The sequence below is a fragment of the Emydura macquarii genome, unplaced genomic scaffold (assembly GCF_026122565.2).
Source record: "Emydura macquarii macquarii isolate MOO-44397 ecotype Brisbane River unplaced genomic scaffold, CSIRO-AGI_Emac_v2 contig_71, whole genome shotgun sequence".
NCBI classification, from domain to species: domain Eukaryota; kingdom Metazoa; phylum Chordata; order Testudines; family Chelidae; genus Emydura; species Emydura macquarii.
The window spans coordinates 6033280-6058394 of NW_027130208.1; the positions used below are offsets into that span (position 1 = coordinate 6033280).

General features: G+C 41.4%; 1 protein-coding gene across 32 annotated transcripts in view; it reads right to left on the reverse strand.

Annotated features, from left to right (window-relative positions):
• MAGI1 (membrane associated guanylate kinase, WW and PDZ domain containing 1) overlaps positions 1-24871 on the reverse strand; it is a 461964-nt gene extending 437093 nt beyond the window's left edge. For all 32 annotated transcript variants that reach the window (XM_067541995.1, XM_067541864.1, XM_067541805.1 and 29 more), the window contains exon 1: positions 24114-24871. In XM_067541995.1, coding sequence (XP_067398096.1) covers positions 24114-24417 — 304 coding nt within the window. In that variant the 5' untranslated portion in view covers positions 24418-24871. The remainder of the gene's footprint in view (positions 1-24113) is intronic.
• Between the last annotated feature and the right edge of the window lie 244 nt (positions 24872-25115).

Here is a 25115-nt window from a genome sequence, read left to right on the forward strand (position 1 = left end):
TGAAAGTAACACAGCGTGATCCTAACTATACCAACATAAGGCCTACCTCTCTCATGGAGGTGGAGTTATGTCCATGTTGCAGGGCTCTTACATTGGTGGGACAAGGCTCTAGTGTGTAAACTGACATAATTAGGTCGATGTATGCTGCCTTATGTTGACCTGTGTAGTGTAGACCAGGCCTAAGAGTCCTGTCCCTGCTCAAGAGAATTCACCTCACTTGCAACAAAACTCTTGCTTCCAGGCTCAGCTTCCCAACCAAGCTGGATCCTTCCCTTTTTCTAGGGGGGCCAAAGCCTGAACCTCCCGCTTGTCACCGAGCCCCACCTTTGGTCAAACTCACCAGCAATCCTGCTCCGGCTCTCATCCGAACGCATCTCTCCCTGCTGGGTCTCCTGAAGCTCTCCCATGCAACTCCTGCTGGCTCTTCCTTGCTGCTCCCTGACTGAGTCTCAGGAAGCTCTCCTGCACCTCCTATATCTGACTCTCCCCATTTACTTCCCTCTAGAGCCCAGGTGCCCCCTCAAGCCTAACTGGGGTTTAACTGATCAGTCACAAGTGCACTGGCCTCTGGTCTCTTAAAAGGCCAGAGTCACCCTGTGACAACGGTCAGTACAATTAACCAGAGTTAGAGGCTTTGCACACTTCAGGCCAGATCTTCAGCTAGCATAGCACCACAGACTTCAATGGAGCTATGCTTTACACCGGCTGAGAATCTAGCCCCATATCTTTGCAGCTGCTTAGATACAATGCTAACAGACAGATGGAGTTGAGGTAGCAACTCAAAACACTGCAGTGACTCCCTACGACAGGGTCAGAAAAGCGCTGATAAGGGGTGGAAGTGGGGCAAATGTAAATTAAAACATGAGATATTTGAAGGTTGCACAATATGAGAGCTGGGTTCCTAATGGCTCCACGAATATCCATTTCCCCAAAGGAAATTAGTTTTTGGTGTTCGCCATGATTTTAGTTTTGCTACCATTTTCATTCTACTTAAAATTTAATGAGACATTTCTTTAAACTTAAATGCTACCTGCATTGTCATACATGCCTGTGATTACACTGAACCTTGCCTTATAAACGCACACACCCTCCCCACACATCATTAATGGAGACTATTCCTGTCATTTAGGCACCGATTTCAATCTGCCTAGAAGTAGGCTCATGACAGACCTGCAGTGTGCATATTCTGTCTCCATGGGAAGATGTGCTGTGGCAAGAGCTGACCCAACTGGGACTTGAAGTGACAGTACCAAAGAATCTAAAGGTATCGCTAATTTAAAGACGGATTAAAGCCCACTGAGATGACTGGCAGTATGTACCTTCATTTCATTGGGTTTTGGGGCAGGCCTTTGGGGACAGATTTTCAAGACAGCTCAAGGTCAGATTCTCAACATCCACAACTGGAGCTGGAGTTTCCCAAGTGCACAGCTGACTTTGTGATACTAGTGACCAGATTTTCAAGAGATCTCAGCATTGAACACAGAGATGTTCAGAAACATCCAGCCACTTGTTCTGATGCCTAAATGGGATCCGAACTCTTCTGAAAGTCTGTCCTTCAGAAAATTCTGGCCTTAAAACTGAGGCCAGAATGCCCACTTTTTCTAGGGAGCACAGGGAACAATGGCTACAGATGTAAAAGGTGGATCCATCTTGTGGAGGACTCAGCAAGACAAAATCTTCATGCTGTCACATCAAAGGTCGACTGCAAGCACAGTCCTAACTGCTATTTCCCATTATCATCAACTATTCCAGCCTCAGATATGGCTTGCTGCTTGCACATTTTATAGGCACTTCTACAATTAAGTGCTTTCACCTGGCTTAAAAAAAATTAACACAAATGCAATGTGCTGGGCTCCCTTCATAACAGGAAAGAGGAATTTTGTTAGTGTACCTTAAGTAGAACATTAACTTCAGTGCTTTACTCGGAAGCAGAGTACTGTACTTTCATCTGGAATGCAATTAAAAGGGGGGGGAGAATGAGAAGTGCTTTCAGAGTATATACTGCATTACAGCAAGACAGTCTCCATCTTCAGTTACAAGAGTGAAAATGGAGGGCAACAAAAACAATCCCATTCCAGACCGTATGCTGCTGGACATTGTATTAGCAGAGAGGAGAGAGAGAAGGGCACAAACATGCTCCACAAAGAAAAAACAATTCTCAGTTTGTTGCATAAAAGGGAAAGTTGGTTTCATAATAGGTAAATGCAGGGTATTCAGCATGCACTGATTTTATTAGCCAGGCACAAACAGCAAGACAGGTTTAATATCCATTAAAAAAAATTATGTCTGGTATTATTGAGCTTCACAGCATTCAAAAGAGGATTAGGCATTTATATGGCTAACAAGAACATTCAGAGGCATAAATGCATATTAAAAAACAAACCCTCATGCTTCAGGGCATAAGCCAGCCTTCCACTAGTTGAGGGGGGAGAGGGGAGAATCAGGAGAAAAACTTTCCCTAGAATAGGTTAACCTTATTCAGGGTTCCCTTACACCCTTCTCTGAAAAATCTTGTATTAGCCAGTGTCTGTGACAGGATGCTGAATTAGACAGACTGTTTATCTGATTGATGTGCAAGACAATTCCTACATCATGGAAAGGAGTTATTCTGGAGTGGTTTAGATTCCAGGATTACTCATTAACATCAAGGAGAGTTTGTACATGACATTTTTTTCTTAATTTTTTTTAAAAGGCACTGAAAAACCATTAAAAACAGCACAAATAGCTACAAAAAGAAAATTCAAGATAGCACATCAGCACAATCCTGCCAAAAATAAAAGGACTCATAGCACATGAAAGGAACACAACTATATTAAAAGAGAAATGGATAAAAATAGAAGTGCCAGGACACAGTATGCCTTCAAATTATAGAAGACGCATGTGGGACGTCCTCAAATTCCCTCTGGACTGCTGCCTATCTCAGTATTCATTCTTCTTGAGCATTCTTCAAAAACATTTTCAAGTGGAGCAAGAAGGTAAGACCTTGTTTTAATCTCATGCCATTTCGGGCCAGTCCGAAAAAAAACCAATCTAAATTCTCATCTTCTCAGATGTGGGTCCCCCCACCCAAAGAACAACTTTTAATCAAGTTTGTAGTCAGCAAATTTGGAACATCATGTGACCTCATGCTTGCAATTAACATGGATAGAACTCAGGTCTCAATCTTACAGTGAAGCATAGACTTGCCTACATGACCAGGAAGTTGAAAATTTACACTTAGCAACAGGCATATGGTACACTGGAAGATGGACATCAGTGCTACAGTGCTAGTGTTATGATAGTTTTTCTGTAGTCTACACTAGGCACTGGGACTGGAACGTGCAGCTCTCAAATTGTAACCAGTCTTCCATTCCCAGGTTCCAGTGCATTCTTGTGGCCAAGATACCTGCTGCCCTATACCTTGTGCAGGCACTTGTACCATTCAGTGCCAAGCATCTAAAAAATGCTGCCAAATCACAAGGGGAACATTTACATCCCCTTAGCACAAAGATGCAGGGCAATGATGAACTGGGCCATTCTCCCCAATGTAAAATGAAGATGCTTCTACTTTGAACCCTCACAGGTGTACTGTATGAATTAAATATTTATACAGAACTTTGAAAATAAAAGACCCTGCACACAAACAACACAAACCGCTCCTTGTCTACAATGAAGACGTTCTCTTAAAAATAACCCGCATGGCATTTATGCAAAAGTAACATACTAGCAAAATTCATAGGGCCTGAAATTAAGGACTCTAGCAACCTGATTCCCCCATTACAATTAGGCTCCTTTCACCATAAATGTAACTTACACCCTATTTATCACCTTATTTTCACTTACACTGGTCCTTTCACTGAACCTAGAAAGGTGGGTTTTATACTCCATTCCTAAATGGATGCAGAACACCTAAAATCCAGCTTTATTTAATGCCCAACTCTTGTATAGCACTTCTCATCCATAGACCTAAAAGCCCGTTACAAAGAGGTCAGCATCATTATCCCTATTGTAAAAATGAGAAAACTGAGAGAGACAAAGTGATGTGCCCAGCGGGCCAGTGCCAGAGCCAAGAATGGAACCCAGCTGTCTGGAGTTCCAGTTCAGTGCTTTACCTACTAAGGCCAGGCCGCACTAAATCCTCTCCTCCCACCACCGCCTTTCCAGCCCCACTGTGTCAGATACAATATCCACAGCAACAGAGAGTCACAAAAAGGTTGATATACAGAGACAAGACTGAAGGAGTGAGAGGGGAAACAGGCACAAAAAAGGGAAGCGGGTTGCTGAAGATCAGATAGAGTAAGTGGCTATCTGGAAACATTTCTTTTTAAAAAAAAACTTTTTAAACAGTTTTTACCGTTACAATAGTCACATCAAATTATATTGCTTCACATATTGTATCTGTCCACATAAATATGGTTCTGGTAAGTGGTAACTTCCAGGTAATAATTGAAAACATTTAAACAAAAGAATCATTGCCATTTTTAGAAGCATTAACACCATTTATCACTTAAATGTTTTAAAAGGACATTATGACTACTTGGGCGTATACACAGATTTTTCAGCCTAAATTATGGATTTCATAACACTGGGCATCACATCCAAACACTAAAGACCTTTAAATTCTATGCTCTCTTTTCCCTATGGCTCTCAAAGAATGAACCATATAAAAATTTGACTTTTAATGTCTACACTGAATTTTTTTTACTGAAAACGTCCAATAGAAAATTCAGGAAAACTAACAGAAGCAGCTGTGTGTGAAAATTACATGAAGTCAGAAACCACTAAGTGTGAGCCTGAGGACAGAGAAACACTAAGTCAAGTGCACAAATGCCTTCCACGTGTTCTGGATGGAAAGAAGCTGAATTTTTTAAAGAGTAACATAGAAAAATGCTTTGAGCGATTTGTCATTTTCAATAGCAACTCTGCTAGTTCAGCTAGAGAGAGATTTAGACAAGTTAAACAACTTCCTGCTACAGTGGCTGAATGCAATACTCAAATACTGTACCACTCATGGCCTTTTATATAAAAGGATATTTATATTTAAACCATAAAGCAAGACTTTGAAATGATGTTCAAAGTTTGACTTAACCAATTAGGGGGAAGTGCAGAGTTTGAAGATGGGAAAGGACACCTGCACCACAATACCCTACTACATTTTTAATCTAAATTCCAGGCAAAAAAAGAGTTGGACAAACTAAAATTAAAAAGGTACAAATATCTAACATTTACTCAGTGGCAGAAAATCCTTTAAAATATTGTAGTTTTCTCCAAAAATACAAAAGTCAGAACTTAACACAGACCTTTGTTCCTTGATATTACCAGACATGGGATATGAAAGATCATCCAGCAACAGATTAAGGATTGAGCACTTCTCTTCTGCTGAATTCGAGCTTTCACTTAAAAAAAAACCAAAATGGTTCTAGTTCTTATGGTTGCAAATGAAGTCATTTGAATGTAAACCAGTGCAGTGCTTGTCTCAGGCTGGCTAGCTGCATGCACTATACCTCTAAGGCCTTGTTTACACTACTGAAATTGAGCAAAAACATTCCCCATTGCTGCTACTAAGGGTTCAGTTGCCCATTGGAAGTCCTAGTGTAGACAAGTATCTGGCAATGTCCAGCATTGTCAGAGCAGATTTAAGGCAGAAGCCACAGGAGCCTTGTCTATCCTACGCCTCCTGCCAATTGCTAATGCCAGTGGAAAGTTCTTGCTGAAATTCCCTAGCACAGACAAGGCCTGAAAGAAGGGCGAACTGGACTCATTCATCTGTGTGCGCTACTCAGCCAAATGATGGATGACACTTTAAATATAGCAACAGTGGTAACTACCCAACTGCTGGTCATTTTAGCAGAACCGTTTTAACTACTCCAAGACTAGGTGAATCTTGAATATCTCAATTTTTCATCATCTAACTTGACCTGTGCATGAAATGACTGGAAATCCCAATAATATGTAGGCACTTCTAGCTTTTTATCATCAAATTTTTCTTGTTTCTGAGGAGTTATGAATGATCCTTTAAAGGAAAAAAAAAATCACAGTAACCCACCTTCAGATTATTTCTTCGTGTGCATTCATTGCACAGTCCCCCAGTGGTAGCTTCTCTGCTGATAAAGTATATGTGCGCTCTGCATGCATTGGTCTTGCAAGACCATTATTGTCAACTATTGCAACTTCATTGTAAGCCTCATGGCATTTGGCATCTTCCTTAAATCCCCACTCCTGCATACAAAATGATTATACAATTATCCCACCTTTTATTTTAAAATGGAGACTTTCTTACCTTCTCAGTTGCGGAGAAAAGCTTGAAAACACAATTTAAGGATATTCTAAAGGCTTAGTAACCAAAAGGCAAATAAAAAGAACCCATATTTTTTTTAATCTCCTGGGCTTTTAAAGCAATCTGATGATTTCTGAATGCTTGATCTTGGTAATATTGAATGTTTGTAGAGTATATAAATTAGCATTTAAAAAGAAGTTTTAACTCAAGATAACTAAGACCACAGATATGCTCCCAAACAAGGGATTTTCAAATCTCTCCTGAAATTTAGCTTAATGAATTTTAAGCAGACCCTGAATCACAGCTAAAATACATAAAGTAGCATTCTACACTAGGAAAAGATGGCTGTGAATTTCATAGGCTATTCTATATCCTTGGGGTGGGGGTCATTAAATCTGCTGCATGCTTTCGGGTACTGTTAAAATGTGGTTCGTTCCCAGCTTCACTTCCAGCTAAACGACGTTCTAAGAAGACTGCTGTATTGTAACTGGTTCCCTTGACACAGTAAGATCAACTACGTCAATAGGCCACAACATTTTCTTTCATAAATTCTTACAAAAGCAAGGCGGGAAGGGAGGAGAAAGGCCACTCTCACCTCTCCCTGTTAAATAACGTTCTGTGATCCCATAAAGATGGGTTACAACCATCACAGGCAGCTGGACTGGTAAGCAAGTCAGGGTCTAGGGGCTTCGGATTGCTTTGTCTACTTGAGAAGCTGAAGAAAAGAAATGCTACTCCAACAAGTCAGATGTTTACTCAAGATCTAGAGAGACGTGATTCAAAACTGAACAAATAAAAGCAGACAACAAGGTCCCAAGAACAGATCGCCATTTCGCCCACACATTTAGATGTTATAGTGAAATCCTGGTTCCAGTTTAGATGTTATGGTGAAATCAATGGCAAAACTCACATCAGCAACAATAGGGGCAGAATTTCACCATGAGTATTTATCAGATACTTTGGTTCTCTAAGTGTTCAAAGCATGCATCTTAGAAACTCCTAAATGGATCCCCAGATTAAAGTGTGGTAGTTTCATACACTTCCATCTTCTATTATTTTATTACCTATGCACTCATTTTGCGGTTCCCAGGGACCCCAAACAAGGACCAGGGACCCAGGAGCCTTATGCAGTCCCTGCACAAGAGAGCCTACAATCCAGTTGTATGACAAATCACAGCAGGCAGCTAAAACCGAAAAGGGGAAGGAACCACTAAATTAACAATAAAGCAAGTATATTTTTGCATACCCAGCATAGGCTCAGTTCTCCGCCTGCCTAGTCATTGTCAGGTGGTAGTGTTCTGTAGGCATTACTACAGAGTTTTGGAAATATCCTATAGAATTCTAATGCAAGGGACAGAATTTTCTATTAAGTTCTGTAGGTCTGTTGAAAAACCGTATGGAAAGTTCCTACTAAATGTAATAAAAGCGGGAGGGAAGGGGAGGGAAGGAAGGGGAGGAGGGAAGGGTGGGGCAAAGGGAAGAATCTGCAGATAGTTGAAGATAGTTTTATAAAACTGCACTAAACATCTTCCAAGAACAAGATTATAACCATATAGTTAATACAATATTTTGTGCCAATTCCAAAGCAGCACTGCAGTTATCTCTGGAAAAATAAATACTGTATTCCCAGTCTGAGGTAATACGCCATGATGACCGCCAACAATATAGATGAGGTTATAACAAATGAGATAAAAACACCGAGCACAGAGATACAGAAGGTAAATGAAGAATCACTAACCGTGACAAGCTAGTCAAGTAGCCAGCATTGTTACGTTTCACTGATTCTTCCAGGAACAAAAAAAGACTAACGTACAAGAGTCACTATTGTCATAATTATCGTATTGTTATAGCACAAACAATGTGGTGTATCACATTTCCTGATGTAATAGCACCTGTTCCATAGTCCTTAGACTCACCCCGGCTATTTGTATTGCTCTCAGCTACTTTGCTGTGATCTATATCCGTTTCTTGTTCAGCAGACATAAGCTAAAGTGAAACAAGCCACACTTAAGCCACACTACAAGTGTCCATGCAGGGTTTTGCACCAGTTAAATCCCTTTAAAACCGATTTAGCATAAGTCAAACAAGTACCACTTTTTCCATGTAAACAAAGTCTTAGTGTTTGAGACATCTTGCTCAACTCTTCTGCAAACAGCAACGTTTTCACAGAAACTATACATGCCTTCACAGTGCTTAGAGCACCTGTTCCACCCAAAGAGAGAGACTAAAATATTAGCATATGCATAATTTTAAACACAAGTAATCCCACTGAGTTCAATGGGACTACCCTCATATTTAAAGTCTTTGCAGAATCAGACCACACGTATTCATTGCTTACTAATTTATGACAAGATCAAGATGTCCATATGACAAATCTAAGATCAGAACTAGGTAAACAAGGACAGTGTTTAGCACCTTGAAAATATTAGTACATATATCTACTATCAATTTATACACATACCAATCTATCAGCCCCTGCACCAAGATCTAAGTACAAGAGGAAAAATGATAAAATTAAAACAATAAAATTGAAAAGGGCAATGTCCTTGAAAGAAACTCTTCTACATATGAGATCTAGTGAACTGGAACATTTTCCAAGTATATAGTACAAACATGCAGTGAATAACTTTACATTTAAAATAAAGATCAAGTGGGAAACTTCTAACTGAACAGGAGAGCATGGATGGAGAGCAAAGTCCATTTAGTTCACTGCTGTAGATATGTTAAGCATATTCAAGTTCACTATGCAACATGTCCAAGACACTGGACTGGGAGTCAGGATATCTGGATTCTTGGCTCTGCCACAGGCTTCTTGGTCAACTCACTTATCTCTGTTTTTCAGATGGGAAAATGAGGCAGAGAGGTTAACATCACCCCCCCCTTCTTTCGGCCTTCATCTTTGTTGTGTATTTACATACTGAGCTCTCAGGCCATGGTCAAGGATTGACTCTTACTATGTGTGTGTAGAGCACCTAACCCAAGGGGTCCCGATCTTGGTTGTAGCCTCTCTCTCTCTCTGCTACCGCAATCCAAATTTGAAAACCCCCCAGTGTGATTTCACACACATACCCCCTTCATTCCTACACAACATTTAAAAAAAAAAATCAGCTGTTAAATTGTAACTTTCATCCAAGTTTGCCATTACATAACTACTTTCAACCTTGTAGCCTCTAAAATTCCAGAGACTTGTGTGCATAGTGAAATTAGTTACTTGTCAAGAGATAGTATTTACAGGTGTGCGCCCTCACAAGTAATGACTCACAAGAATCATAAAATGGTTTAGATAGCAGTTGCCTGATAGCACTGGCGAGAAAGAATCTGAAACTTGTTTTAAACACCAAGCAGCACTGTGCCATGTAACTCTGCTTACAACGTCAGGTTCATTTAAAGTAACTGAAGTCTAATGTGTGTGCAGCCTTTCAAAAGTAATGAGTTCCTGTAGATTACTTACAGGCCAAGTGTTGTTAAAGCTGTTCTGCCAAGGGAATCCCACATACAAGTACAGTGTTTAAATGTCTTTAAAGGACTGCTGGCCACACAAGTCGCGACGCAAAGTAATATGGGTGTAAACTCTTACTTGTTCATAAGTGTTTTTGGTTTCCTTCCATTTTTTAAATAACTCTTCAACTTCATGGTGGCCAACTTCCTTTGTTGTAGATCTTCTGATATTTTGTCTCTCTCAAAACCCCAGCTTTTGGAGTCCTCTAACATGTCATTCAGAAAGTTTCTAGCACTCGTTGTTGCAGAGAAAAAGTTTGAAAACATGAACCCCAGAGGCTCAAGCACTGAATAAAAAGAACTCTGAATTTATTATTCTTACCATCTCATGGGCTTTGTGGGCTGGGGGAGGCTAGACTCATGATTTCTGAATGCTTGGGATAGGCGCTATTGCAACATTATCTTCAGCTCCTGGATTCTACATATGGTCTATACTTTGGGGAGGCGAGGTGGTAGTTGCCCTTCACTACCAACACCTTTGCAGCACCAACAAAGGAGCCCTAGCATAAGCAAGGCTTCCGTGAGCACTGGCATTTTTAAAAGCAAGTCTTGTAAACCTGCTTAGAACAGTTCTGTGCCGCTCTCACACACACACACACACACACACACACACACACACACACACACACACACACACACACACACACACACACACACACACACACCCACCCCCTTATGGAAACCAAAGAAAGAGGGAGAACATTACTAAGAATTTAACACTCCAGCTGTATAGCTCTTGTGGAACGCTTATGCAACAGGAGATTCACAAAGCTCATCTTTTATATCAAATCCAAGAATCCTTAAATTAGGTGAGAAAACAATATATTTTCTATGTACAATTTTAAAAAGTAAATGATCAGTATTCCACAGGAGAAGAAAAAAAGTTCAGGTTTCCAGCTTTTAGAGAGTTTAGTTTATAATCTAAAACTTGGGAGGTGCTGGGGAGAAGCAGGAAATCGCTAGTCAGCAGATTTGTATGCATGATTATACAAGTTTGTGGTCTCTGCACAAAAATCAAATTTGTAGTCCTAGCAAACTTTATTAGTGTGGGTAGGAGACAACCTGACGTGAAGAGAAAAAAAAAAACTGATCTCAATTTTAAAAGTAAAACAATTAGTCATTCCCAAGCAGAATGTGTTGCTTTTAATATATTATACCCTAAGAATTACACTGCTGTCCTGCTGCAAAGAATCAGTGCAAATTAACAAGATATTTCATATTAGTCACCTCCATGTTTAAACTGAGCAATAAAATCTCTAGTCAAGAAAACAGAAGTATGTATATTTTTACCCATATCCCCTGATCTCAAAAAAAAAGTTCTTCAGGAAGTGAAAAGGGTGGAGGAAAACAAAATGAAGAACTCACACTTCTCGAATTATGTAGCAGACTGCTAGACCTTTACAGAGCTGTCACACAAGTAGCATTCTCCCAACCCAGCCAACAGGAATTCTCAATAGCAACACATTACCAAGAAGAGTTTCTGCTGGGGCTGACAACAGCTCTATGGACATGCCATCTATTTAGCTAACCCAGCTACTGACATGTTATTTTATGGCTGCCCAGTGCTGAAAGTCCCCCTGGCTGCACATACAGTGTGCAGAAGGGAGAGCTGCATGCATTCCTGCTCATGGTCACGTGTGGCGTGTCTTCATATGCATCTCTGCTACTGCAAAGCCCATCCTTTTTCATTAGAGCAGAATGGGCCAAATGTAAAAAGTGTGCCCTGCTGCAAAACAGCACATCAGCTTTCACGGCCCCAACTCTGCTCCCTCTAAAGATAATGGCAAAACTCCCACTCCTTTCAGCATGCATTCCCCAATCCTGCTTCACCTTACAGTAACTTTTCTTGCCAAATCCTAACTGTACATGGGGATAAGTAGAGGAGCTCATTCTGTAACAGCTTGTAGGGCCACAGTTTTGTTTTACGCACAGTAGAAAGCATGATATTCATAGCAAAATAATCAGATTCCTAGTTTTTATAGATACACACATGCACTCTTTTAGCATGCCTGCGTTGAGCAATTAGCTCAGTTTGCCTTTATTGTTCCAGTTCAGAGGGGCTGCCCTAGTCATTATTAATGAGAATTGTGTCCGTTTCCCATAGAGCCAGAAATGAGAACCTCCAGTTACCTCTGCCCACCCTCACTGGGCTCCTTGCCCTTCCACTGTGACTGCCTCCTCCGATTCCATCTCCATATCAGAGACATTTACTGCCCCAATATTAGCAGTAGGAAGGATAGGTAAGTGAGTTCAGGATTTCAGGAGTCTGGAAGACATATCCTTTCCCCCATTCCAATGCTTGTAGGAAACTTATTCCACTACCTGCCACCCCATCATATGTTGTTTCTGTAGCCATCCTTTTCCTATCACTAATTCCCCAGTTAATTGTTCCTCTCCAGTTATGAGCCACTGCAATGTCTTTCACAATCCTTCAAAACCAACCCAAGTTCCTTAACCCCTATCAAGGACAATTTCCCACAAGGAAAGTTACATATATCCTCTAGTTTCTGCTCACTCTTCTCCCCCAATCCCTGCTACTCACAATCACCTCAGGAAGAGGGGTTCTGAAAACTGGCGACTCATTTCTCTAAACTTAATTGGGGGTGTACTTACACACAAAGGTTTAGATGTTTGACATACTCATAAGTTTGCACTAGTATGCAGTTAAGGCAAGCAACTCTACTATCTTAGAAGCAGAAGTTGAAAAAAAGTCATTTAAAGTATAAGTCAATATTTGTACAGAGAGGTGTTTGGGGGGGGGGGGGAGGAGGAAAGGGTTTTTTTTTTAAATAAATTTTCTTTTCATAAATGTTTAAAATATCCCGAGCTGATTAAAAAATGAGTCACTTGCATTAAGGAACTAAAGAAACTTCAAGAATGATATTAAAATGCTAAGCTGAAGATTCCAAAATTGTGGGAGAGTAATCCAAAACACTGTAAACTTTTGTCAAGTATTAGCAAACCAAAGAAAACTGATTATTTCTTCAAACACTTTGCAACTGTATTTGTGCCTTTGTTCTGGTGTCTAACTAAATCCGAGTTTCAAATAAAAGGGCTGGCATGAATTTCTTTCAAAGTGCATAAAGACCATACATTTATCATTATCTAGATCCTACAGTGAGCTGTATTACTTGGTCTAATGGACTAGACTCCATCATGTCTAACAAAATTATTTTTAACTCCTGATCTTTTTTTAAAAGTTGTGACACGAGCCACCTCAAACATAAATACAAGACCTATTTTAAGTCTAATACCAAGTCTGTGAAAATGTAAAACCAAAAACACCAGGATCTGCAGGAAAGACTTATTTAGTTTCTTCAAAAAATTACCAAATGCAACTTGCAAAGACTGAAAATTAAGAATATTTATAATATTGCTAACACAAAACAGAAGAAAGGAGTCATTTCAGAGTAAAAGCTGACAGAGGTAGAGCCCGGAACTATCACAGAGAATGTTGCTGATATTCCAGCTTCCAGTGGCAGAAAAATTCCAGAAGCCATTTAAAATGTCAATGCATAGAGAACGGATGGTGTGTCTGACCTTTGGAGACTGAAGGCTGGATCTAGCTGAAAAAAGTCTACCCATAAAGAGAAAACCATACCAGCTCAGTGGCAGAAAGCTACCAACCTTCTTTTAGAAGTGAAGAACACATGCCCACCCCCAAACTCCCACCATTCCACCACCAGGTCCAGTTGTTTCTTTCCATCCTTGTCAGAGGCTGCCAATCAAGTAGGCTCCACTGCAGAGCTTGGGTTGTCTTCGCTCATTTATGGCAATGGGTTAGCGAGGAGCAGAGAAACTCTCAGCCTTGGTATATCATCCAGTCTTGCTTAGAAATAGGACTGCGTGCCTCCACTAGATCAGTGGAACACTGCAGAGGAACCACAATACTCCAGACATCAAGTGCTGTGAAGATGCCATGTTTGGATAGCAAGAAACTCACTAAGCCTAGAAAAGCACCTAATGACCTTCCCAAAAGAGACAACTAACAGCTGGTCCATGTGGAATTACACCTTCCGTTCTTGGGAAGGGACAGCCCAACCAAGCATGCAACACCTGGAAGAGCTGGCACAAGATTTCCTTCACATAACAGGGACTAGACTCCAATGCTGAAGACCTGAGTAGTATATTTCCATGCTTCAACAGCCACAGAACCTCCTCACATCCTAGATGGGAATTAGTATTTATTCTGTCAACCAACAACCAATGCAAAAGAAGTTACGTGAGACTACATCTACACCACTACAGCACTGCAGCTGTGCTACAGTAGTGCAGATACTTCTTATGTCAAGGGAATGGGGTTTTCCATTGATGTAATTAACACACCTCTCCGAGAGGAGCTACTTAGGTCGATGGAAGAATAGCCACCTCTCCAGTGGGTGTTAAGTCGACATAATACTGCACAGGGCATGACATTTTTCACAGCCCTGAGTGACATAGGTAGGTCAACCTAAGTTTTAATTGCAAATCAGGCCTGAAACTAAGTGAAAACCAAGACATCAAGTTTGGGGTATGTTTGAGGCGGAGAGGCGAGGAAAAATTATGATTGGTTAAACTTATTTTTCTGTGTATGTAGTAGCAGGTCTCACATGTTCAGTAAAGCTGGGGGTTTGATGCCTTAAAAGCTATTATTGTGCAACTAATGCTACTAGTGGGCAGGCCAAGAGGCACATGCAACATCTTCACATGGCGCAAAGGTGGCAATCTATTCCAGTATCCATGGTGTAGGTGGTCACTGAACACTCAACCTCTGGATAGCAACAGAATTTTTAAGACATAATTAAAGAAAAGATAGGCATAAACCGAGAGCAAGATGCAGTACATCACTACCCCAAGACAGCATATGCAAAGCTAAGAAAAACTACTTCTCCATAGATATAGATATATAGGAGTATCAACTTTCTAAGCATTTGGCCATTCAAGTTTAGCACCCTAGGAAAGCTAACTTTTTCTCCAGGTCTTAATTTTGTTTCTGCAAATTCATGGAGCTTGCTCACACAGACCAGATTTCTCCACATTTTCAACCAAGAGACCTGCACCACTTAGCTGTGAATATGAGAACGGAGAATTTCCTTGAACACATGAATCTCAAATGTAGGAGCTTCCAGCAAACCAGAGGAAGCATCAAACCAACTCTTAACTCATTCCTTAAGATGTAAACAAACAATTTCCATCTGAAATAAAGCAGAGCATGTGTAAATAATAAGAACTAACTTATCTGACAGGACCCATTTTAAAATCTTGACTTCTTAACTGTTTTACAGACAGACCAGGCTCTGAGACATGCTCATTCTCCTCCCAGCACCAAGGACCACACAGATACCTGGTCGAGCCTCAGAATGTGTGTGGTTGAGTGCTGATTTCACGCAAATGAGAATACAGTTCAATTTATCACTATTCTATCCAACTTATGCAAATATTGGCTTTTTTAGGCCAGGCGCATATTTGGCCAGAATGAGACCTTCAGAGTGACAATTTTACTTCCTTTACATCTCAGTTCAGCATTTTTAACTGAATTAAGGCTGCAGATATGTAACAAGAACTTAATAAATTACAACATTGTACGTTTTAAAAAAACAAGCAAACAAACAGTGCTGCAAAGACAGGAAATTCAAAGTCAGGGTTTCTCTTAAAAATAAATTGATTTATTGTGTCATTTCACATACCAAAACAAGCTGAACTCCGCCCTTCAATCCACATCATCTTCTTTGTAAGGCAGACATGACAAGATTGGTACAATGAATGTTACCACATTACAGCTAATTGACATATTAACCATGGATGCCTTAGCTCTGCAACAGCTTAAGGTAACATTCTGGCTTGGAAGGTCCAACCTGGCCATTCTTAGGGTTCCCACCGTCTAAGCCAGGGAAAAAAATGGTGTAAACTCTGCCCATAGCCCTGTCTGAGCCCCTATCACCATATGTACCCTAACTGTCAAGCCACAGCCATTCTGTCTGAGCTGCTATTATTAACCCACAGTCTTAATAAAGATGCTGGATTTATGGCTTATTACAACAATCTGTAAGCCACTAACTCCCCCTTTTTTGCCTATGCCTGCAGTGATGTTAACTGGCCTCTTCACCTTGAATGGTCTCCCACAATCTGTTCCACCTTTTATTTAGCTGTGACACCTTGAATACCTTTCCCAGCCCTGAAAAAGAGCTGTGTAAGCTCAAAAACCTGGTCTCTTTCCCCAACAGACTTCAGTCCAATAAAAGATATTACCTCACGCACCTTGCCTCTCTATCATTAAACATATCTGTTACAATAGTGCTTAGAGGGCAAGAATGGGACCCCACCATGCTAGGCATAGTGCAAACACAGAAGGGGACAATGCCTGCCCGAAAAAGCTGACAATCTAAATAGATAAGCAGACACAGGGTGGGGAGAAGGGGCAGAAGATACAAGCAGAGTGATCGATGCAATTGTGGCAAGTGTCATGGTAGTGATTTAAATCCTTTCAATGGGGTTATGTTAAGAGGGGATTAGCTAGATGCAGACACAAAGGAAGGGCGGAAGAGAGCAAAAGAACATAAGGAAAGGGGTGGGAGGGACTGGCGCACACAGCCAGCCTGCACAAGGACAAGTAGTGAGAACTGCAGAAAGGAGTCTGAGGACACCATTAGTGTTCTTTGGTCCTGGTTTCAATTGCCTTCTATAGCTTCTCCTGATGGCATTCATTCTCTAGCCTCTCCTGAGCTCATGCTATCTCTAGCCTCTCCTGGCTCTGTGGAAGGCAGCATAGCCAAGACAAAGGGACAGATGATTGTGCTGTGAAGTATTGCTCTCGGTCCTCCAAGTTGTACTTAATCATAACATTTACACAGGACGTCACCGTCTCCCTGTGATACAGGTAAATATTAACCCCGTTTCATAGCTAGAAAAGCAGTCACGGAGAGTTTAAGTGACTTGAATGGGACTCTAGTATAGGACTTGGGAAAAATTAGGCTGCAACCCTAGTTCTGTCGCCAATTCACCATGTAGCCTTGGGCACTTGATAAACTCTAATCCTCAATTTTCCCACCTGTAGAATGGAGTTAATACAAACCTACCTCTTTGGGAGTTTGTGACGCTTAATTCACATAAAACACTATGGGATCCTTGGATGAAAGATACTCTGTATAGCCTTAATAATGCTGTGGTGGCCTTAGGGTATCTCTACACTGCAATTAGCCACCTATGGCAGGCGTGTGCCAGCTGACTCAGTCACACGGGGCTCATTCCAAAGGGCAGTGTACACGTTTGGGCTCGGGCTGCAGCCTGAGCTCTGAGACCCTCCCACCTCACATCATCCTACAGCCCAAGAACATACACCGCAGCCCTTCAGCCCAAGTCCAAGTCAGCTGGCATGGGCCAGCCATGGGTGTCTAATTGCAGCATAGATGTACTTCAGTGTTACAGAGCTGGAAAACCAAAGGAGATCCTCATTCCAGTGTTCTGCTCAGCCCACTAAACTACACTGCCCAAAGAGTCCGAGTCTCTCACACTCACACATACAGATCTCCTGGGCAGAGGTTTTCAGGCCTGTGCACTCCGTCTGCTAGCTCAGAGCTTGTAAATTCCACAGGGACTCTGACAGAGCTGTTGGACAGAAGCATGCTTTTGGCCAACAAATGGCCTTCCAAGTTTGCTGGGCTGAAGTCTAACAAATAGTTTGTGAAAAGTGCTAGAAATTGAAGCAGGCCCCAAATATTACCAAAATTTCAAGTAACGACAGCCCTGTCCTTATCCAAGCTAATCCCACACACGAGATCTATCCACAGCCTCTATCGTAAAATAAGTTTGGACTTTGTAAACCAAGATTTCTGGGAGATATAATCTACTGCCCAAAAAAGAAGGAAGTGTATTTCAAAATTAATTACTAGTGCTACATCTGCGAATGGCTTGGCAAAAACACCTTACATTTGGCCCAAAAGTTATCCTTCAGCAGAAGTGCTTCAAATTTGGTACGTGTGCCCTAAAGACCTTTTTTTTGAGGAACTGGATGGAAATGTAAAAGTGGTCAAAACAAGTCTAAGAATGGAAAACTGGTTGCAACTTGAAGTATGACAAAATTAGCAACCCAATCATATATAACCCTACATTTATATGCTTCAGCAATGCGACTCTGATGTTTTGGCTATCAAACTTGCTGAATATAGTCCTTAAGTTATTAAAGAAGTTATATAGCAGGTGAATTTCATGTCTCGCATTTAGCGGATTAGAACTCAGACCTGAAGCACTTGTGCCATACAGTAAAAACCTCAGTCTAAAAACCCACTGGAATTGTGTTAACATCTTATAATCGCAATAATTTTGAAACATTGCTTGTAATTACACTATAATTGTAGTTTAAATGTACTACTATACGACAACCCATAAAGAAAGAGCCTGGAGTTTCAACACATAATGGACCAAAAGATTAAACTTATTTGAAAAACAGAATCCAATTTTATCACATTAAAGCCTCACATTAACTGCTTTAAAATGTTAATAATGCAGGGCTGTTAAATTAACACTGCACAACTCTAGGATGCTAACCCACTCGTTTTAGAGGAGGACATAAAGGTATATGCACGGATGCATAGCTAATCGTTTTGCCACAAGTAGGGTCAATTTTCACATTCTAAATCCTAATAAATGGTTACAGTGTGTAAGCTTAATTGTGGTAAAAACCTGATCTTTACTACAATGCTACTTTAATACACAGCAGTCTAAGTTTCATGTGTGCTAAGGGCAGTAATATTTTAGATGCACAGAATTACCAATTTGTGATTGAAATAGGTAATCCTGTGTATTTCTGATCAATTCAGGGAAATGGATTGCATCTTCATTTATTTTATGCTTGGATATCAGCTAGCACATTGTGGGTGCTATCACAATATAAATGATGAAAATAAGTCCAAAATAGATGTAGGCCTCAAGAATGCAAGTATGAAATTTTTGATCAGTATAAATTTATGCTATCCGTACTTTGGATTCTATTACCTAAAATTTAAGGATGTGAGTCAAACTGGAAATACAGAGTGAATTGTCAAAGTGTTTTTAATGTATTTATTTGACATTTTGTTAAGTGTTGAAACAAAAAAAAAAACCTTTATCAGAACCAAAATGAGATCATGTGATATACTAAGGAAGTAAATTCTCAATAGCAGCAAGTGTTTTCTAAACTCATTTGAAGTTATGTAAAACAGATGTGGGAGTCCAAAATAAAAATGGAATGCAAACATTTTTACATTTCAAAGAGTTATGCATAAGTGTCCGTATCTGGTCTGTTTTAGTGCCAGACAGGAGTTCTGTAACCTACCTATCAGATGTTTAATGTTACCTATTAACCAATCTGACACTCCGCTTTCCCAGCATATGTAAAACTACTGAACACAAACATTCACAGAGGCATTAATTTTTTTATATTTGTTGATGTTCTACATGAAAAACAATTGGAAGACACCACATCTCTCGGAGACCATAATGTCAGAATATACACTCAGGCAAACAACTTTTAAAGGGGCTGTTTTATTTATATTAATAGATTCCAACACTTCCTGGCTGGTTGGTGTAATTAATGCCAGCACTCTATAAAAATGTACTGTTAACTCACCGTGTTTTAGAATTTCTCTCAGAGTCAAGGTAAGGTTTTAAAAGAAACAAACATACATGACAGCAGATGATAAACAACAGTCACTACCATTTGGGAATGAATGTTTGCCCTTGTTTACCTTGTACTTTTTTTTTTTTTTTTTTTTTTTTTTTAAATCCTCCTCACCCGGTACTGACTTTAGAGTAACCCAAAAACATCATTCATGTAAACTGATTCTCATGTACCATAACTTCAGCCTGTAGTAAAGAAAAAGAATGTAAACATTTTTTTTTTCAAAAGTGCACAGAGGACTTAGTTTTCTTCACCAACCTTCTGGCTTATAGTGATAAGGAGAATTTGTACAATTTGGCATATGTCATCTAATCAAAGCGTTTAAAAAAAAAAACCTGACTAATCTTGAAACATCCCCCAAATCTGTGTACCTCTGATGAGAGAACAAAGACATCCTGTTTTAAATGAATGGCACACAACTGATCTGATGGGAGAAGTTGTTAAAGTTGTCAAGAACAACATGTTAAATGTCTGTTTTGTTGTGCGAGGCTATCTCAATCAGGATCAATAAGCAGCAACAAGAGAGAGAAATTTAAAAATGTTCTGTCAAGTACTGTCTATTTATCCAATGGATTTACCCTGGAAATTTTAAGTTTATTGTAAGAATCTACAGTATTAAGTGTGGACAGGGAAAAATTGTGATGTTATGGTAATGCAAGTCTTACACTACCAAACGTGATATTAAAATGAATGGGAGAAGGAGTGAGGTAATATGTTTTATTGGACCAACTTCTATTGAAGAGAGACAAGCTTTCACAGAGCTCTTCTTCAGAAGTAGTAGTATCAGTTTTGCACTCTTTACTTAAAGCAAATTAAATGGTCCATAAAACTAGATTTATTAATTCCAGCAGAGTTTATCATCAATTTGTTTGAAACTGAAATAAGAGCAGAACACTGGAAGGGAAAGTGGTCAGTTTCAAAAGCACTTCACCTGGGACTTAAAATCTTTTCCATTGTTCTGATTTTTCACTTTTACTGGCTTAGGTCTGACTGCACTGAAAGGTACTAAGTCAAGTTTCAGAAGTCCTTTTTCCTCCCAAAGCAAAAAAAGATTATAAAATTATACTTTTTAAAAGTAATACAGAAAGGAACCTGTGGGGTAAAGAAACAGAACTATTTAAAGCTGTTCACTTATTCCATATGAAAAGAGTAAAGGAAATGAAAGCACACATACATCCTATATGAACAGTTACTCCAATTAGCTGTATTCAAATGTACCTCCCAATCAGCATAGCATCTGAGGGCCCCTTCAAACTAAATACTCGCTAAGGAAAAGATAGAGTTTGCATTTTGAATTGTTATACTATAAAACTTGGCTTTAATTATAAAGAGTGTGTTTAACCTATAAAACCTTCATTTCACCTTTGTGTGTGTGTGTGTGTTTGTTTTAACTGCAAGGTCAAATCAGTTATTTTCTCTGTTCAAGCCTGCAGATGACTGACTTATTTATAGCAAACTTCCTGTTTTTCCAGCCTTGTAAATGTCATACAAAGCAGACAAGCCAATAAAGTTTATAAGTTTCCAGGTTAAGTTTACCACAAATGTTCAGTATCAGTTAGTTAGGTATTGGGGACCAGGGAGAAAGAGGGGAAATAGAATCAGACAGTTAAGATGTGTTTACACTGATTCACTTAACACTGTACTTTGCATCATGTTTTAGTAACATGCAACTGTTGCTGAATATGATAGTTTCCAATAGCAGTTTCCCTTTTAATGTAATTTTAAATTAACAGAAATCATGCATTTTAAATAGGCTTGGAAGTATTCAATTTTTAGCAGTAAACATTGGTAAACATCAATTTCATCATACATACACAAACCAATGAAATTATATTTCCATCCATAACAGAAATGTACAGAAAGACAAAGAAAAATGCTGTTTGAGATCTTACTAGATTTTGATTTAGGAACATTTACTTTGTATATTTTGACATGGTCTTGATAAATTTATGTTTTAATGGTTATAAAGCTTAACTTTTTGCATGTCAATGTCTACAGTCATTAAATAATTATTGTCTGACTCTCCAAGTGCCTGACCCTCTCCCATATTTTCCTGCAACTGCGAAAATTTAAATAAACAAAAAATGATTAAAAAATGATTAAAACCCATAATTTTGCACCACTGAAAATCTCAAATAAGTATGATGGTTATCAAAACAAATAGTTCTTACACAATAGTCCCTAAAACCCCATTTACATTTCTTTAGGTTTATTTACTCCATACATTTCATTCAGCCTGGACAATGAAAATCAATTTTACTTTGTTTGTGCTCAGTTTCACTTACAGGTTTTCAGTGCTGCAGTTTTTGTGTTGGAAATACAGGGGAAAATTGTTTAGGAAGACAATTGTTCTCACTACAATATTTTAAAAAATGAACATTTCTATTGATTTTAGGTTTTGTAAGTTAATCTTACTCAGATACCCATTTAAGTAAAATGTGAGGACAATTCTGAAATGACATCAAGAAGCAGACATTTATTACAGAAACAACTCTAGATTACACATTACATAATATACTACATGGAACAGAACACTATTCTTACTATAATTTCCTTTGACAATGGAAGTTCGAATAATGTCTATAGAACAAGTGCCTGGAAACTACAAAACTAGCTTTTACTAGGGCTAACAGACGGAAATTCAGGGAGAGCTCTGCTGATTTATCAGAAGGGCAACAGCCAAATGCAAAGACACATTAATTCTCTTCTGGGCCAAGTCAATAGGTTGTTGCCTGCACATCAACTACACGAAACATCACTGTATTTGTCAAACACAGCAAATCCCTCTAGTGTACATGTTTGTGCAGTAATAAACTTTCCCCTAAAAAATCTACTAAATTATCCCAACAGAACTTCCCTTCCTGCCTCCATTTATAGATGACCCTGGTGTACTAGGCCACCAGGCAAACCTACAGGTGTTCCAATATAATCCTGTTTATTTCAAAATCCTGAGTATTCAAATAACCTTAACAATTGTTGCAACAGGAACCTTTTCCTGGCACTAAATTCAAGTCCCGCCCCCTGTAAAGTACAAACCTATTAACTAGACCTGCTGTGCTAACCTGTTAAATGTGAAGTGGCCTTTTCAAATGGGAAGAATCTTGTTATTGTCTTCCATAGCCTCATAAAATATACATCTATTTTATACAATCTCTTTACCTCCCGTCCACATGGCTAAAAGTGATGCAGAAATATCCTACTGCTAAGGAAGAGTGAAAGCAAGGCTAAAATAACCATTCAGGAGGAGGGATACTTACATCTTTTCCCTTTCCCATGCACACTCCATGCCAACCCTTTGACACAAACCAAGGAAGGCAGCTGGCAATCACATGCCTATACTTTTTCACAAGACTCTAGTCATAACCAAGCAGTGCAACCAAATACTACAGTTCTCAGGGATGCTTCATTGCTGGAGGAGTAAATCTTTCAGGAAATTCCTCTAGGGCCAGTCAAATGAAATAGTAGTTTTGCTCACTAACAGAATTAGCTACCAGATCCAAGCATTTCACTGGACAATTGCTAAACCTCCAGAAACATCTGTAGCTAGAGGTTTCAGTACGCTTACAAGACTGTCTTAAGGAAACTGCTCATTGTGCTTAAGGCAGGCCAGACTTAAAGGTAGTAAAACAAAGATTTGTTTCCCATGAAAACATGGCTCTGATTGAATAGGGGAATCTAAGTGATACCCAATTACTGTCTTTGCATTCAACAGAAGAAGGTGTTTCAGAGATCGCTCCGTGACCCTTGATGACAGATAAAAATGAACTATTTGTATGCATCTAAAAACAAATGCAAACAATAACAAGCTGCCCCTGCATGGCTTTTCCATTTGATCTTTGCGATCAAATATTGCCCAAAGAAAGAAAGGGGGGGAGGGTCTGTTCACCTTTGTTGTATGTTGTTACTGTAGAGAAGAAAAAAAGCACAACACTGGTGGAAACGTTTCATCATTCACACCTGAAGTTGGTTTTGCCATTCTCCAAGACCAACATGAGGGTCCCACCGTTCATCACTGGCCCTATATGTGCCAGAACAGTTAGGACTCTCTTAAACGTGCGGACCTGACCTTTAGGAGCAGCCCAAAGGCTGACAGACCCAGCTCTTCATTGCTGCATGGAGCCACACCACGGTCCAGGCAGCAAGCGCTTAAATCAGTGTCAACCTTTCCAGACTACTGTACCCCTCTCAGGAGGCTGAGTTGTTCCCCCAAGTTTCTCCTCACTTAAAAAATGACTTGCTTACAAAACCAGACATAAAACTACACAAGGGTCAGGGCTGCTGAAACATCAGGTATTTTCTCTCTTTTTTTTTTTGACCCTATAATTATAAAACAAATCACAGCCCTGCCCCCGCCTGAGGAACACCGATCTAGGAGGGAGAGCGCTGGAAACAAGTCCTGGTCGGGATGAAATTTTAGTTTGCACGGACTTGGCTAGCGCTCTGCAGTCGGCCTGTGGTAGAAACTAGGCAAGCAGCTAAAGGAGCGCAGGGAAACCAACCCCCGAGCCCCGGCAGCCCCCTGCCTAGGGGAGCACGGATCCCTGCGGGGGGGCTCCCCTTCATCAAGACGCTCGGCCAGGGGGGGGAGGGAGGAGTCAGGTGGAAGGAGAGCGAGCCAGGCATCCTCCGCTTGGAGAAACTTCAGCCTCCCGCCGCCCCCAGGCAGGCAGCGGCGTCGGAGGAGCGGCACGGCCAGGACCTGGACCCGGACCCGCCCTCCCTCACCTTGTCTCACGGCTTTGACGGCGATGGGCTCCTGGCAGCTCCGGATGACTTCCAGCACGTCGTAGCGGGGCAAGCCGGACACGCGGACCCCCTGCACCTCCAGCAGCAGCTCGCCCGGGCTCAGCTCGCCTGGGCCGCTGGCGAGCGCCGGCTCGCCCTCCGCCGCCGTCCCGACGTAGGGGAACTCGCCGTACTCCGCTCCGCCGAGCAGGGGCAGCCCCGCCTGGCCGCCGGCCGGCCGCCGGGCCGAGCACTGGTGCACCCGGCCGGTCCAGTGGTTCTTCTTCTGGCTCACTTTAGACATGGTGCTGCCCTTCCTCCTCCTCACCCGGCCCGGCAAACAGGTGGCCGGCGGCAGAGGCTCGCTCGGCGGCTTCGCACGCAACTTTCCCCCCGGCCGCGGCTCAAGCCATCCCGGCGCCGCCCGCGGGGCTGCCCCGGAAAGCGCCGCCGCCGCCCGCGGGGGGCCGGGTCCCGCTCCGAGCTCGTCTCCCCTTCCCGTAAGCCGCGCCGCGCTGCGCTGCGCTGCCCAACCGCCGCCGCCGCCCGTTGGCTCCCCGCTTCTTCAGCCGGTGCCCGTCCCGTAACTGCCGGCGGCAGGCAGAGGAACCGACGGCGCAGGCGCCCTGCGCACACTCCTCCCCTGCCCACCCGCCCAGGCGACGGAGCCCAGGCTGCCCCAGCGGCTCGCCGCCGAGCGCGCGGACGGGGGTTGGGGTGGGAGCGCGCGCGCGCGCCGTTCCCGTTGGGATGGTTCGGGAGCGCGGGCGGGGGGGGGGGGGGAAGCCAATGGCCTTCGGCGCTGGGGGAGCGCGTGGGGCGGGAAGGGGGCGTGGTCTGGGTGCAAATGAGGGAGGAGCTGAATAGAGGGGCGGGGCTGGGGGAGAGGAGCTAAGGGGGGGGGGTAGAGGGAAAGGATGGGGACTGGAGTGCAAGGGGGAGAGGAACTGAGGTGGGGTTGGAGGGCGGAAGATGGGATGGAGTTGAGGGGGCAGTACCGGA